The sequence below is a fragment of the Budorcas taxicolor genome, chromosome 23, assembly GCF_023091745.1.
Source record: "Budorcas taxicolor isolate Tak-1 chromosome 23, Takin1.1, whole genome shotgun sequence".
NCBI classification, from domain to species: Eukaryota; Metazoa; Chordata; class Mammalia; order Artiodactyla; family Bovidae; genus Budorcas; species Budorcas taxicolor.
The window spans coordinates 23907876-23925115 of record NC_068932.1 but is presented as its reverse complement, the minus strand read 5'-3'; the positions used below and the strand labels follow the sequence as shown (position 1 = coordinate 23925115).

At 50.8% G+C, this 17240-nt stretch overlaps 1 protein-coding gene across 2 annotated transcripts in view; it reads left to right on the top strand.

The window, feature by feature from the left end:
- The window catches only part of SH3PXD2A (SH3 and PX domains 2A), a 246450-nt gene that overhangs the window by 62027 nt on the left and 167183 nt on the right, over positions 1–17240 (top strand). For both annotated transcript variants that reach the window (XM_052660700.1, XM_052660699.1), the window contains exon 2: positions 955–1035. In XM_052660700.1, coding sequence (XP_052516660.1) covers positions 955–1035 — 81 coding nt within the window. The remainder of the gene's footprint in view (positions 1–954; positions 1036–17240) is intronic.

Genomic DNA, 17240 nt, shown 5'->3' with positions numbered 1-17240 from the left:
AGAGCTTGACTGAGCACTGGGAACTGGAGTGACATGGGGAATGGGGTCCTGAAATGCCTTCATTTCAGAAAAGTCTGCAGATCTTCCACACGCTAACTTCCCTCCCGCGCATCTATGTCTCAGCCAGAAGGCAAGGGTGGTCATTCACTGGGGCAGAGTATTTGCTAGGCACCGACTCTGTGCCGGGCGCAGAGCTAAGACTCAGGGACACCGGGATGAATCACACATCTCTGAAATGCTCACAGCCTCCTGAAGCAGGTTTAGAGTGGATTCCGAGGATCAACTGAGGCAGAATCAGCTGGAGTGGTTTGTTTAAAACATAGACACCCAGTTTCAACAAACATACCACTCTGGTGAGGGGTATTGATACTGGGAGAGGTTGTGCAAGTGTGGAGGCAGGGATAGAAGGGAACCCTCTGTACCTTCTGCTCAGTTTTCCTGTGAACCTAAAACTGCTCTACAAAAATTGTTTAACAAAAGAAAATGTGGATATCTGAGCCTCCAAAACCCAGGTCTACTTATGCAGAATTGTAGAGGGTGGGGTTCTGACATCTGTGATTTTGGAAGGCCCTTTGCAGAATCTCATTCACCATAAAGTTTGAGAATCAGTGGAAATTAGCTACTTAGATTTTTTTAAAACAAGCCCAAATTTATGTTCATTGTATAAAGTACATATAAACAAGAAGATGGAAATTAAAACCACTTGTAACCCTACCCACCTAATATAATCATCCTTAGCATTTTATTGAATACCCTTCTAGGTGTGTGTGTGTGTGTGTTTAGACTTATGTGTAGCATCCATGTATACCTGACACTATGCTAAAGCCCTGGGGACAAAGATGAGAGAAAGAATGGTCTTGTATGGAATACCCACAGTCATGGGAAATGATGATTGGTGCAGCTTGAGGCCCTGCCTTAGATACCCACTCACCTTCTCTTACCTGTCCCCCACAGGTATACATCATCAACGTGACCTGGTCCGACTCCACATCCCAGACCATCTACCGGAGGTACAGCAAGTTCTTTGACCTGCAGGTGAGTGAGTCTGAGCTCAGATGGGGCCTGGTTCCATATGAAGTGGCCTGAGCCTCTGGTGGGCTAGCCTGTCTCATTCCTCACTCATCCAGAGACCCCCTTCCAGCAATCTCAAGGTCAGAGTTTAGGCAGAACAGAGGGATGGAGGAGGGAACCTTGGCAGTCAATCTGGGTTGAGCCTAGTCTTGGATGTTGCAGACAGACACTTGGGGCTATGTTGACTTCTTAACATGACTGTTAACAGTCATGCTTTGTCACCCTCCTGCATTTGGAGGCTGGGAAGATGGCCGTGGGTGCTGTGTGCCTGAGCAGACATGTGCCTATAAACATACAGAGTGAGACACAAGCCACCACATCATTGTAGGCAAAGAAAAGCAAACACACAGGAAAGAATGAAGCAGAAAATAAGCAATGTCTGGAACTACAGACACAAACTGGGCAGACCACTGTGTCTGTCTAACGGGATAAGGCTGTCCTGTTTGTATGCATATATAATATGTGTGTCTCTTTCCCATACCCAGGCATGTCACATGGGGGATGGTAACATGGATCCCACAGCTCCACTGTAGACACCTCCCTTGATGTCAATTAATTTGGCTAGGCTTCTTTAGGTCACAAGCAACAGTTTCATGCTCATACTGGCTTAGGTGAAAAGGAGACTTGGTTGGAATGATAGACCAGGGAAGCTTATGCAGTCAACCAGATGGTGGAAGGGAGAGTGAGACAATGGCTCCAAGAATGCCTGAAACAAGGCTGCGCTCCTTCTGTCTTGTCTCGGCTTCTCTCTGGGCACTGTCCTCAGCCGTTTGGCAGTCAGTGGCTCCCAAATTTCCTACCTTGTGGTTTCCAACAGCAGAGACTGCCTCTCTCCCAGTTCTAAATTGAAAAACCCCAGGCAAGACTCTGATTGGCTTGACTTAGATCAGGTGCCCCCTCTGCACCAATCATTACAGCCGAGGCTGGAAGGGCATGAACACCAACATGGCCACTAGGGGGCCCACCCCTGTTTATCAGAAGCTGAGAGCTTCCAGACTCTTCCTTAGAGCCATGAGCCTGGTTTAGGCCTATTAAATACACAAAGAAGGGACATCGACCGCCGGCCCTCACAACCGAGGTCCACTTCTTCCTCTGCTGGTGAGTCATCTTGGAGATGCCAGGCTTGCGTGTTTACCTCCAAGTACTTGATTTTATCCCATTGTCCTTATGGCTGTGCCTATGAGATGAGCCAGAGGTGAGCCAGCTTCCTGCATTACAAATCCTCTCGTAATCTAACAATATGGGATTGCGAGCCACTCCTTACCCTCCTCACTTCCTCCTCTTCCCTCGTCAATTCCTGTCCAGTCTCTTGTGTCCTTCTGGTGTAAACTGTTGGAATTTGCTGATACCCCCTCAATGGGTATAGTGTGCTGGACAGGAAATGATCACTTAGTTGGGGAGAGGGAACCCTGAAAGGACTCATTGATGAGCCAGAAGGGGTCTGAGAGCCAGCGGAAACTCTCAAATCAGAACTTTTCTTCCCCCCTTTTCTGTTCTATTCCCTGCCCCCCTCCCTGGTTGCAGAATCTCACAAGAAAGGAATGCTGCTCCCCCAACTTCTCCCTTGCCTGGAGGGCTCATTTCCTGTGTGTCGAGAGGGGACACGTGGATGAAGCCGCTGGTGCGATGCGCTGGCCCTAGTCATGAGCATGGCCAGGCCTGTCCACATGGGTCATCGCCACCCTGTAGATGCAGTTTGGAAAGGGTGGTTCTTCGGAATTTAACCTTTCAACCAAGTATCTTTGGAAACCTGTTTTTTTCAGAACTTGACATAAGGACATATAGTGGCGTTCATTTTAGAAAGCCTTTCTCATTTATCAAGATCTCTGATTTTAATATGGCAGCTCCTATAAGAGGAAGAATAAACAGCATTGCTAATTCCATCTCTGGTCACTGGTGGCTCTCAGATCTCAGTTCTGAGCTGAGACACTGGGGACGCATTTCCTGGGGCCGGTTGCTGGCTCTGTCACTCTGTAACTCCGGACAAGTTCCTTAACTTCTCCACTTTCTCATCCGTAGAATGAAGATTCAGATGGTACCCACCCAGTAGGGTTGTTGTGAGGATTGAATGAGTGAATCCATGTTTTCCCCGACACATGGTTGTCTAGTACGTTACTCGGTGTTAATGGTGACGAGAATGCCGGGATGCCTGGCTGAAGGGTGTGGGGGCTTAGTACCTCGTGTCATGGTATTGCTCTCTTGTTTCCCTCCCTTGGCGTCACTCTGCTGAGGAGCTGTGCAGTGCCCAGTCCTCTGTCAGAGTGTTCAGAGCCCCACAGGCTCTCTCTGGAGCTTGCCACTCAGGCAGGATGGAGTGAGCTGGGAGTGGGGGTGTGGCCCGCAGGGGCCTGCTCTCAGAATCCTTCTGCTTCTCCCTTTGTAGGCTGAGCTCCACATTGGAACCCTGGAAGTCCTGGGCTGACTAAACCAGCCTGGGGAAAGCTGCTTAACTGGCTTTACTACCTCATGGTTCTGAGTTTTCTGGGGATCATATACTTTATATCCCAAATACTGCAGGAGGTATACTAAAAAGTTATTCATTGTTTACCTGAGATTCATATTTTATCCTTTGTCCTGTATTTTCACCTGCTACATCCGGCAGCCTTAGGCTGACTGTGCGTGGTGAGGGTGGAAGTATAAAGGTGAGGAAGCCACGGCTGGAGTGAATGGGCCTTTGATAAGGCCTCCACCACATGTGCACTTTTGCAGAGCAGAAGTGGCCCAGGCTGAGGGACACTCAGTTGAGAACAAGGTCCTGTCTTTCTAGAGGTCTGTATCTGATGGGGGAAATAGGCTTTTAAGCAATTAAGTCCACCATAGATGAAATGAATACTAGATTGAAGTACAAGTAACATGCTGAGGGATGGAGAGGAAGGAAAGAACATTCTTCTTGGGAGGGGGCAGCTAAGAAGATGCACATATGGTTTTGATTGGTGACAGAAGCCAAGAGTGATAGCGCCACCCACCCCCACTCCAGTTTGAGGGGATTTGGTTGCTTTTTGAGATTTATCGTTATTGGGGTAAAATGTGTCCCTAACTTATGTTGTAGTTTGTTTGTTTATGTCTGCTTGTCTGCCTCCTCTTCATATGTCCATCTGTCCATCCATCCACCCACCCACCCATCCATCCATCCATCCATCCATCCATCCTCAATCCATCCAGTCTTAAGTGCCTACCTTCTGTGTCCAGGCAGGATGCCAGGCTCTGGGTGGGGATTTATTGGTGAGCAAAAGCAGATCTGGTTACTGCTTTTATGGGACTTACAGCTTAGTGAGGAAAGACAGGTTTTAGTTTAAAATATACATATATTATTTTATACTATTCTGAATGCTGCAAAGAAAACCACTATAGACATGTTATAGGGAAACATTATACCCTGTTATAAGAGCAGGCTTCCCTGGAGAAGTTAGTTTATCTGACAAATCAGTGAGTTCTTATACTTTATTTGGGAGATCAGAGTTTCTTTTGTACGGATATCCCTTCAGACATGCATGAATGTACATATACAATTCTGATCACCTTCTTGGTCATTCACACCCACCTCTAACCCTTCCAAGGGCACTAGAGGAGGACCCCCTACTCTGCCCCACAGCTTCTCCTCTCCGTGTCTTCTGCCTTGAGCCTTCAGACTCAGTGGTTCTCCCTCCTTCTCACCCAGGAGGCTGCACCCTGAACCCAGCTCCTCCTCCTGCCCGCTGGGAAGCACCAGATATGGAGCCTTTAGACCTATGCTATCCAGTGCAGTGGCCACAAGCCACATGTGGCTAATTATATTTAAGTTAATTTAAAAATTTAAATTTTAAAAATTAAGTTTAATTTTTAAAATAATTTTTTATTTACTTGTTTATCCGGCTGTTCTGGGTCTTCACCACTGTGCAGGCTTTCTCTGGTTGCGGCAAGCGGGGGCCGTTCTCCGTTGCAGTGCCCAGGCTTCTCATCGCCGTTACTTCTCCTATTGCACAGCATGGGCTTTAGGTGTGCAGGCTTCAGGAGTCGCAGCTCTTGAGCTCTAGAGCACAGTGCTCTACAGCAGATACCAAACTTTTCTATCATCTCAGGAAGTTCTGTTTGTCTGGGCTGCCTCTGACCGTCTTGGACGCACAACAGGCTCCATCTGGCTTTATGCCCACCCAGGCATGCTCTGCCACTTCCCAAGGCCTCCCCAGTTGTCCTCTAACATCTTCCAGGGTCTCTGCAGCAGGAGGGAGGCTGCATTCCACCATGACTTGCCCCATCCATAGAGCAGTTCAAATTCAACAACTGTTCCAAACACCTCTTCTGGAAACCAGGTCAGTTACTAGAGAGGGCTTCTAAGGGCATTTCAGATGTCATGCTGGGAACAGAGAGAGGAGAGGCTCTTGGTCTCCAAGTGGAAATTGGTTTCTTCTAAAAATAACTCACCACTCAGCCCTATCTGAGGAAAGGGACCTGTCCCAGAGGGAGCTGGCGGGGACAGTGTCTGATGTGGAGGCCTGTTTGGTTATAAAGGGCTTGGGTTATAGGAGGTGGACATGGAGGTGGAGTTAAGGGGAGAAGGAGGAGGGAGAAGGCCTGCAGATGCTCTTAAGTTGCCTTCTTTTTGGCACTGGACCGTATTTCCAGCCTCTGTAAATTTCCTCGCACAACTCCTTCACTGTTAAGTGTCTCCTCCAAGGCCTGGCCCCACCGAGGAAGGACCGGAAGGCACTCTAAAGCTCCGGCTCCATCGAAGGTTGTTTCACAATCTGATTACAAGACTCAGGGATGTAGTAATTTCTCTGCAAACATTGACTCCATAGTGCTGCTGGCCCTTTAGTCTGAACTCCGGCCAGTGAGTGCACAGGGTCAATATTTGATCAGACCAGGGAGAGGCCCTTTAGCCTCCCTGACGCTGTTTGGAAGATAGAGTTAAGAAAGCTGTTAAGGTTTGCTCATTTGCTCTAAAGGACTTAACCTATTTTGAAGATCTTTTTTATCTCTCTTCCTTATTCATCTCTCCAGCCTGTCCACCCACTTACCCACCCAGGGTCACACAGCCCTCCAATAGCCAGGCTAATGATAGGTGAAGAAAACCGACCTTAGGAAGGATGTGTGTGTGTGGGGACACATGTTCTGATGTAATGTATGGAGAGTCATAGGATCACGGCATTTTTATAATTAGAATTCTACTTCCAGTCCATCATTTTGCTGGTAAACATCTATGTTCATTTTTCTATTCATTAGATTTATATGAACTTTAGTTTGGTGTCCAGAGCAGGCCTCTGCTCAGGTCAAACTGGGGTGATCCTGGTGTGTGCAGGGGTCAACTTGAGCGTAGAAGAGGTGTCTGGGGGAGGTGTCTTTCTTGCCAGCTCTTTTAATCATCAAAGCAAGCCCTGTGTTGTTTGAGATCATTGACCCTAGACTAAAGCCTGGAGGAGGTAACTTGCCAAGTTCTAAGAACAGTTTTATATCCAGGATCCTAGAGAGTTCCGGCACCTGGTGTGGCAGTTCTAGAACCAGCGGCACGATGAGCTGAGACTCATTGTGATTGCTCACAGGCCCCAGACAGACAAGATCAGTCCCCGATCCCAGGAAGCCTTCTACTGTTGGCCACGGCAAAAATGGGAACATAGAGGGTGCCTAAGTAAACTGTCGTCTCATACCTCTTCATATAGCAGTCAAAAAAAATGAGATTGTCCTGTGGATGGAGCGCTAAGAAATGTTAATGAATGACCGATGCAAGTTTCAAAAAACTGTAGGACAGTAGTTATGCAAAAACAAGATGTATCTTTTACAAATACATACATAGAATAAATACATAATTATTCTTAAAAGGTCTGGAAGGATGCGTCCCAAATTGGTAATGGAGTTATCTCTGAAAGAGGTCTGGGGACATGGGTAGGAGGAAGGGCTTGGTTAAAGGGGAATCTTAGCTTTATTTGTAATGTTTTACTTTTTTAAAAAAGGAGAATGGGTTCATATATTATTTACAACATTTATATATAATTGAAAGGATACCTGTGGGAGGAGGTGGGAAAAGTGGGAGGTCTAAAATAAACTATGTCTCTCCTGGTCATTACAGTGTTTGTGGTGGTTGTTGCTCAGCCCCTCAATTGTGTCTGACTCTCTGGCCACATAGACGGCAGCACACCAGGCCTCCCTGTCCTTTACCAGCTCCCAGAGCTTGCTCAAACTCACGTCCATTGAGTCAGTGATGCCATCCAACCATCTTGTCCTCTGTTGTCCTCTTCTCCTCCCACCTTCAATCTTTCCCAGCATCAGAGTTTTTTGTAAAGAGTCAGCTCTTCGCATCAGGTGGCCAAAGTATTGGAGCTTCAGCATCAGTCCTTCCAATGAATATTCAGGGTTGATTCCTTTAGGACTGACTGGTTTGATCTCCTTGCAGTCCAAGGGACTCTCAAGAGTCTTCTCCAGCAACACAGCTCAAAAGCATCAATTCTTCAGCGTTCAGCCTTCTTTATGGTCCAACTCTCACATCCGTACATGACTACTAGAAAAACCATAGCATACATTATAGTATACTGGGACAGAAAACACACAGGTAAAAAAAAATAGACATGAAGAACATATCTAACAAGATAAAGAAAGTGAAAATGATTATTAAAATCATATTACCTCATATTTCCTGAACCAGCATTCTAGATCATTCCTGTGGAATGAAACTGATTAGACTCCATTACAGCAAACCCCAGGGACGTGTCCAAATTATCTTGTCAAACTGGAATCCTGTGTTCAGATATTGCATACAGTACATGAACATGTGTGTATTGGGCCAAGAGACGCTTGGGTGGTGGCTCTTGTGTCATGATGAACCACACTGAGAGCTTCGTGGCTGTGGAGTGTAGTGGTTAAGGATAGGTAATCCAGGGCTAGGGAGGTTAGATTCCAAGACCAGCTCTGTCACTTACTAGCTGTATATAACCCTCAGTGAATTATTTAACCTCTCTGTACCTCGGTTTTCTCGTCTGTGTAATGGGGATAATAAAAACACCTGCCTCGTGGGTAGGATAGAAGGAATGAAATGAGACGATCCATGTAAAGAAAGCCCTGAGAATAGTGACTGGTGTGAAACCCCTGGACAGAGAAGCTGAGCCTTCATCAGTTAGGTCCTCAGAACCTTAACTCCAAGAGAAAAATAGCTGCACATCCCCACTCTAGCTGGAGGCCAAGGTTTCTTCCTGTGCCCCATTTATACTTCACTTTCACCAAATGAAGTTTATACTTCACTTTCACGAAGTCGTTGTGTCTGCCGCCTCTGTCTGTGAGAGAGGCAGGTGGTGGTGGTAAGGGTTTCACAGATAACTCTTTCACATCCAAAGTGTAACTAATTACCAACCCACCTTCCTCTCTTAGGAAAACACAGCTGTTTAGAAAGTAATTATTGATCAACAGTTTCTCCTTGCCCTTGGAAAGAGGCATCTTTCAGATTCCTGAACGGCACAGGGGGATTCAGGGGAGCCCTGTGGGGATTCCAATAGCTCCTGAGAATTCTGTGGCTGGCCTCCCCTCCCCCAGGAGCTGGCTCTGCTTTGGCAGCTCCCTTTCATCTGGCCCTGTGGCCTGAGGGTGAACTCCAGCTTCCTCTCTGTCTCTACTGATTTCCACTTTGGCAGTTCTGCCTAGCCTAGGGGTGAGGATGGGGGAGGGCTGTGGGGTGTCTGTTCTCCAGGGAGCGTTAGGCAGGAAGGCCTGGGGAAGTGGCATCTCCAGGCCAACTCAGGATGGAAAGCCGTTGACCACTGAGTTGGACTCCTGGGTTGCTTGGCGGATTTATTTATTTATCTATAAACTTGAAGGCGGGTTTATTTTTTTCTGCTCTAAGCAGATGGAATTTGCGTAGTTTGTACAATGATGCCTTCTGGTGCAGTTTCCCCAACTCCATGGGTTTAAGAATGATCCTGTACACGAGGGTTCTCGCAGGTCCAGGATAGATGGGGAGAGGTGGACGCAGGCAGGGTACGTAGGAGAGGGTCTCTGCATGTCTGTGCCAGGTGCATGCTGTCAGCCACCCCCACCGCCTGCCCTGGGCAGAGCCTAAGGATGCAAAGAGAAGAGAGGGGCTTGTTCGAAGGCGTGAAGCAGCCCAGAGCTGTGGGGTCCTTGCCATGCTGCAGCTACCTTGGGGAAATTAATCTTTTCCTATACAGACGAGTACTTGGTCGGGGAGTGCCTGTTTTGGTACCTGCATGTGTTTGGTGAATTCGTCTTCCTGACCAATGGTCTGTAGGTGATCTTGGCACATGTCTCCAGAGGAGCTTCTCAGGGACCAAACCATGTCTGGCAAGACCCTCACTGGAACCGCCAAGGAGTCGGAAGCCACCTCTGCCTTGTTCTCTTTGTTCCTCCTCTCTCAGGGTCAAGGTGGGATTGTCACATGGTAGGGGAAAATGTAGACATTGACGAAAATTGTAGAAAAAAGCTGGAATGTCCTCTGGATGGTAAATCTTGGCACGAACAGTTGGCTCTACGCCTCTGGGTGAAATCTGGTGAGGGTGGACACTGAGGGGCTTAGAGAGGGCTGCCTGCTCCCTGGTGACTGTCCTGCAGGGCAGATGAAAACGTGTCTTTCAGGGAGAGAAATCGGCTGTGTGCAAATATCATAAAATGGGAGGTACGTGCTTGCCAACCAGCTTTAACCAGATCTGCTGGAGAATTAGGGCGGGAATCACCTACCAGGAAGACAGCATGTTTAGCACTCATGTTGCCACTTTCGGGTCTGGTGCCCACGACAGGCGTCGCTAATCAGTTACGGTACATTCTCATCCTCGTCAATGGCTGACACTGTTCATCGATCCAGAGCCTGGGATCTCAGAGTCTTTCTAAAAACAAAACCCCAAATAGCTTCAGGAAGACGCTACCTATCAACTGGCAGTGGTACCTTAGGATGAAACCATTGGCCATCCCCTGACGTCGTCCATTTCCTTTGTTTGACAGATGAGGAAATGAGGCCCTACAAGGGGTAAGAGGCTCTTCTACATCACAGGGCCAGCAAGTGACAGCAAGACTAGGACTCGGGTGCTCTAGCTTTAGTTCATTCCAGTCTGGAATTCTAGCCTCCCTTCCAGAAGTTTTCTTTCTGGTTTTGGCTGAGGAGGGCAGGAAGCCCCCACCGAATCAAGAGAGCTCCTGGGGCACAGGGGAGGGCAACCGTTCCACCTTCGCCGGCAAGAAGAGGCCTGTGCACAGCAGAAGACTTCTCTCTGGCTCCCAGAAAGGTCCAACCTGCTGCTGCCTGGAGCTCAATCCATGTCCCACCTGCTGCTGCCCACTTCGCTCATTGGCTAAGGAACCCCGGCTTTGCCAGAGGCAGCATCTGAGTCAGGCCACACCAGCTGCCTGACCACTCTGAGGTGTGAACTTCGTCTTCCTGGCGTGAGGGTGTCATGGCAGGGTGTGTTTGGGTGTTGTGTTAGGCCTTACCACCCTCACCTCCCTCCTCCTCTCTCAGCTGCAAGGTCTGACCTAGAAAACCCAGCTCTGCCCCTACCAGACCCCCAGAGACCCCTCTTGTATAACCGTGGGAAAGTTGGCTAGGAAATGGATGGGGGCAAATGTCCCCTTCAAACTGGAGAATGAAGGGAAGGAAGATCTATGGTGGTGTCCAGGTGAGTGGTGTGTATGTGTGTGTGTGTTTGCTCTGTGAAGCCTTTGGCTGTGACCAAGTCACTCCCTTCCCACAGGAAGGAATTTCAGATTAATCTTGGCACCTTGGAGGAGTGCCAGCTACATGCCTACGCAAGGCCTGGTAACGGGGATCCCAAGGGGAAAAGTCAGGGTCGTCCTGGGTAGAAAAGCCAGGCTGGCAGCCTTGGCCTGAGCCAGAGCTGTCAGCGGGTGGGAGAATCAGGGCAGGGCAGCAGGTATAGAATGAGTGAGCAACCCCTGATGTGGATGAGGCCTGCCGCTTGGGCATCCCAGCAGACTTGCTGAGGTCTCAGCATCCATGCACCCCTCCCCCAGAGTAGCAGCAGTTGGTTTTGCTTTTGCCTCTTGGGGACCTGGGGCAACCAGGGTAAACTGTGGGAGCCTGAGCTATGGGCTTGTTTGCAGGAAGACAGACCTCAGGTGAGCCAGCGGTGCCAGCTACACTGATTCCCTCACTGGCTCCCCACCACTCTGGTGGACCCTAGCCCCCACGTGATGTTAGGGGCTGCCATTCCAGCATCTCAGGGCCATTTCCTCAGGCCAGGCCATTGTACGAGTTATCGAGTTATCGGAGACTTGAAGTTCTTTTCTTTATATTCAAATTTTAGCTAGAGCCAAGGAAAAAGATTTTAGTTCCTCAGAGACCTTCACAGTTGGGTGGTGACATCAGGCTCCAGAAGAGCTCATGGGGTTCCTGGAACCAACTCCCCAACTTTCTGAGTGGAGCAGTTTGTCCTGGTGGTGGAACGCTCAGGCTTTGTCAGACAGACTTACATGAGTGTGACCTCAGCCCCACCTCTTATCACCTGTGTGACACTGAGCCATTACTGGCCTCCAAGAGACTCAGCCTTCTCATCTGCTAAGTAAGTGTTAGTCACCCAGTCATGCTCAACTCTTTGTGACCCCATGGACTGCAGCCCCCCAGGCTCTTCTGTCCATGAGATTTTCCAGGCAAGGATACTGGAGTGGGTTGCCATCTCCTTCTCCAGGGGATTTTCCTGACCCAGGGATCGAACCCAGGTCTCCTGCACTGCAGGCAGATTCTTTACCGACTGAGCTAATGACTCTAATTGCAGAAGTAGCCTCATAGAGTTCTCATGACACTTCCAGGAGACAAGACGCAGGCAGCCTTTCCTGCTGAGCCTGGAGCAGCTCTGGAGCATCACTAGGATGACGATCACTGCCCTGTGAACACTGATCCTGTCCAGCCTGGACTGGGGCAGCATTTTCCCAACGAAAGGGTCCTAGGCACCCTCAAGCTGCAGTAAAGAAGTGCTCCAGGGCTGGCCAAGAGACAGCCCCACACACCAGCCAGGGTCTGGCTCCGTCTGCTAATTAGGGAGCGTTTATCTGGTGCCCAGCAGAACAAAGTGGCCGGTTCAGCCACACTGGAAGGCTGAGTTCAGTGAGGGTGTGGAGGGTATTGAGGTGGAGGCTGGGAATGGGGCGGGTGTGGAGGCATCCCTGGGGCTAAATGGACTACATTCAGATATACCTTTAAAAAAATCCACCCATATAGGAAGCATGAGGCTGGTGTATAGCTGGAGTTAGGAGGCTCTGGTATTCGACAAGCGGCCTTTCTTCCCTCTGAGACAGTGCTGGGCTGGTCTCCTGAGGAGCGGTTGCTCTCCATCTCTGGTGAAGGCTGTCCTGGCTGGCTCCCCAAGAAGACCAGGTTGTTTTTGTCCTGTGATTCCCAGGGCTCCACCCCTCATCTTGGAACCTTGTGAGGAGGAATTCCCAGTGGGAGGGTGGAGAGGAAGCCCTCTCTGTGCGCTGGGCCCTGCCCACCCCTCCCTCCATCTCACAGATTACTGGGGCAGGGACCAGGACCAGGGGATCCCGCCCAGGAAATCTACCACACATGGGAGGACTCAAAACCATGAGACTGTATCCGTGTGATGCATTAAGGGGACACTTTGGGTCAGTTTGAAATACCTGGGTTTCCTGGCTGCGTAGTTGAGAACTGAGGGGAGGACGGGTAGAGCTGCAAAACTACACTCTGCCCGCAGGTGAGGGGCCAGGACCTAGACCGGCAGTCTAGCTCTGGGATCCACACGCTAAACCCTTCTGTCCGCTCTAGCCTGTGACTTTGATGTGGCCCCTGCGTGGGCCAGAGCACTGCAGAGCCAGCGTGGGAGACTCCAGCACCTCACAGAGGAGGGGGGTCCTTTCCCTCACTTGCCAGCAAGGCTTCCACCTCAGAGCAGGTGGTGCTGCTGGCTGCTGGAGGTGGGTGCTGCTCTGACCCCCTGCCCAGGCTGGGGAGGGTCTGGGCTGGGCCGAGAGCGAGAGAAATTTTTCATTTCTCTGCGCCTGTTCATTTCCTTTTCCCTTGAGTCTTGGATTCCCCCAGTGGGGAATCTCTCTGCCTCTTTCTTTCCCCAGTTTGTCTATTATCTTTCTCTGTCTCCCAGGGGTCTCTGAGTCTCAGCCTGTCTCTGGGCGTGGCTCTGATCATCGCTGTGGCCTTTCCCCAGCCTTCTTTCTGGAGGCGTTTTCTCTGGCCCTGGTATGTTTTTGTCAGTCTCTGGGTCTCTCTTGTCTGAATCTCTTCCCTGGGGATGCTGCCAGATCCCAAGCCAGCATGTGGAAGAAGGGCAAGTGAGGGCCTGACCCTAGTCTGTATGGGGTCAGACCTGACTGCAATGAGCGGGGGCTTGGCAAGTCTGCACCCCCACGGGCAAAAGCCTGTGGTGTAGAGTGGGGCTGCTTCCCCTTCTCAGGGACTCTGGGGCCTCAAAATTAACCTTTTTCCTGATGATGGCTTATGTATAGAATCCAGTGACAGCCTTGACACTCTGGTTGGGGGGCTGTCCTGCCTCCAGAGGGCACGCATGATGGCCAGCTGTTGGCTCTTCCCCCCTTTCCCCTGCCTGCTCACAGCCCTCACCCAGGCTGCCCAGAGAGTTGGGCTCTGGGTTCCTGTGGTTGGGATGGGCACAGGGAGGGCAGGGACCACAGGCTGGCTCCTCCCCTTCTCTGGCTGGACAGAGGGTCTCCACTCTGTTCCATCCCCTAATCCCTCCCTGCCCTGTGCTAGCTGTTCCTCCGGGACCACCCTCCCCTGCTGCTGTCCCCACTAGAAATAGCTGAGCAGGGGGCACTTGCCCAGACCAGGGAGTGGCCCTTGCAGGGTCAGGCTGGCCCCCAAAATACCCCACCAGCTGTCAGGGATCGGGGTTAGAGGGGACACCACGAATAGCTTGGGCAGGGCTCCACTCTCCCCAGGCCGCTTCTCTCAGCGAGGGCAAGTTCTCTGGGCCCAGCCTCTGTCGTCAGCTAGAAGGCAGGTGGGGGTGAGCACCTGACCGTGTTTGCTGAGCACCTGCTAGGGGCCAGCCACTGGGTCCAGGGCAGGATTGAGGGGGTGGAGACAGATGACCAGGAGCTGACCGCAGGCTAACTCTTGGAGGGCTCTCTGCATATAAGTCACACGTATGCCTGTAGCTCAGCGCATTCCACACCCAGCCCCTGCCTGAGTGCCTCCCTCCTCCTTCCCCTCCTCCCTCCTTCCCTCTCTCAGTCACTGCACCATCTCTCACCCCTGCAGAGCCCTCCTCTCTGCCCCTGGCCCTTTGGCCAAGCCCTCCTGATTCTTCCCTCGCATCCACAGCCTTGTTACCAGGCTTCCCAGCACTCCAGTCCAGCCCCTTCCAGCTGCTTCTCTGCATTGCAGCCAGTCAGCTCTTCTTTTCTATTGTTTATTTTTTTAATTATGAATTTGTTTAATCCTGCAGAAAATACTGTAATACATCAGTGGACCTTCTAACTAACACGTTTACATTTTGCCACATTTTATTCACATGCTTATTTTAAATTGAGGTATACTTGACATCCCTTGTGGCTCAGCTGGTAAAGAATCTGCCTGCAATGTGGGAGACCTGGGTTTGATCCTGGGTTGGGAAGATCCCCTGGAGAAGGGAAGGGCTACCCACTCCAGTGTTCTGACATGGAGAATTCCATGGACTGTATAGTCCATGGGGTTGCAAAGAGTCAGATACGACTGAGTGACTTTCACTTCACGTACTTGATACCAAATACTTTTTTTTTTTTTTTCAAGAAATAAAATGGTGCCGATAGAGGAGGTGTCTGATAAATGCTAGATTCCCTTCCTCCTGCCTTGGGTCTTACTGAGAAGGTGGAACTGGAGGCGGGTCTAGGGGAAGGGCTGGTTTGGTGGACTGAGAAGATGTCCACCTGTGTGGACCCCTGCGTGTGTGAAGGTGTGGAGGCAGGACTGCCCGCCCCTATCATGGTTCGGGGGATCCGGCTTCGTGGAGGATGGAGCTGGGCAGGGAGGGCCACGGGTGCCGGCAGGCCTCAAGCAGCCAAGCCCTTTACCCCCAGCCCTTCCTCCTCCTCCCGCACCTCGTGCTAGGGGGGCAGCTGCCGAATTTATGAGGTCGCGAGCGGAAGCCATCACCTGGGTCGGCGGCAGCACCGCCACCTGGACAGGCAGCCTGCAGCTGGGCACCAGGGAGGGCTCCGTGGGGAGCTCTTCCTCTTGCGTTTCCTGGTCCCCTGGCAGGAGTCAGGTTCTCCCCATCAGGAAAGCCTCGTTAAACCAGGTGGCCTGGCCACAGAGCCTGGGGAGGGCAAGGCTGGCCTGGGTGGCTTGCCTCACTGCTTGGGCTGCTTGTCTAGGCTCCCCAGGCAACTCTGCCTGAGTGCAAGTTTTTGCTTTAGGGATTTTTCCCTTTTTCTTCTGGGACCCACTCGCCTTCCCCTTCTGCGAATTGTGAAGAGACACTAGGACGCCTTTGGCCTAAAGGGCCTCTAGACGGCGGGGGGGGGGGGGGGGGAGAAGCCTTGTTGTTATTCAGTCGCTAAGTCGTGTCTGACTTTCTGTGACTCCATGGACTGTAGCATAGCAGGCCCCTCTGTCCTCCAGTGTATCCTGGAGTTTGCTCAAATTCATGTCCCTCGAGTCAGTGATGCCATCCAACCACCTCATCCTCTGTCACCCTCTTCTCCTCCTGCCCTCAATCTTACCCAGCATCAGGGTCTTTCCCAATAAGTCCACTCTTTGCATCAGGTGGCCAAAGTATTGGAACTTCACCTTCCGCATCAGTCCTTCCAATGAATATTCAGGGTTGATTTCCTTTAGGATTGACTGGTTTGATCTCCCTGTAGCCCAAGAGACTCTCAAGAGTCTTCTCCAGCACCACAGTTCGAAAGCATCAATTTTTCAGTGCTCAGCCTTCTTTATGGTCCAACTCTCACGTTCGTACATGATGTGGGCTAAATGGCTAACCTCAGTGACCAGGAAGGGAATCATCAGAGCAGTGACCCAGCCTTGGCCCTGGATGCCATCAGCCAGATCAGGGTACTTGGGCCCCCCAGGGCAGCTGTTAGGAGTACCTGAGGTGCCAAAGGAATTCAAATCCAGTTGGGACCACTCCCAATCTGGCCCATCCCCGTGCCGTATCCTGTCCAAAGACAGGTCTGCGCATCCTCAAAATGAGCCCAGCTCCGCCCTCTTCCTTTCTGTCTACTCTGCCCCCACCCTGGTCCAGCCCCATCACATCCCACCTGGCAGTTGAACCAACCTTCTTGGGGATCTCCCCACTTGTGCTCTTGTCTTCCCACCATTAGAGATCCTCTAAAAATAAATCAGATTGTATAACACCCCCCTTTTATAACCTTTCTGAAAGCCTTGTTTTCTTTTGGGGATGAACTCCCAATTCCTTGCCCCGCCCACCTGCTCTTCCAGACCTGTCGCCTGCCACCTCCTGCCCTGGCTCTCAGATCTCCTGCTTGATCCTGGGGCACCCGTGCAGTGCTGCCTTGGGGCCTTCGCCATTGCTCTTGCCACTGCCTGCAATGACCTTCCCCCCAGGTCTTCAAGCAGCCGACTCCTGGGTTTCAGACCTCCTGTGCCACCTCCCAGACAGGCCTTCCTTGATCACTTCCTCAGAAAGTGCCCCCAGCCCTGTTGCATTGGGTTTCCCAGGTGGCACTTGTGGTAAAGAACCCACCTGCCAATGCAGGAGATGCAAGAGACTCGGGTTCGATCCCTGGGTCAGGAAGATCCCCTGGAGGAGCAAATGGCAACCCAGTCCAGTATTCTTGCCTGGAGAATCCCGTAGACAGAAGAGCCCGGCAGACTACAGTCCTTGAGGTCCCACAGAGTCCAAAATGACTGAAGCGACTTAGCACAGACGCACCTGTCACATTGTCACATTCTGTTGTCTTCAAGACATTTATCTCTGTGATAAATTATCTTCTCAACTCTTTGTCTATTGTTTATGTCTCATCTTTGCTTGAATGTGAGCTTGAGGAGGGCAAAATCCTGCTTGTTCATCAACTTCTGTTTTCCCAGTGCCTAGGACAGTGCCTGAAACAGAGCAGATACTCAGGAAACGGTCATCAAATGAATGGATTGGGTGTATGGTGAGCTGGCACTGAGAGAAGGGAATGGCCGAGAGAGGCCCACAGCCTTCTTCTCCATGCCACAGACAACATCTGCGTAGCTCCCATTCCCCCTGGTGGGTGCCCGTCTTTGCTTGTAGACTGGACATGCCATTGGGAACACTTGT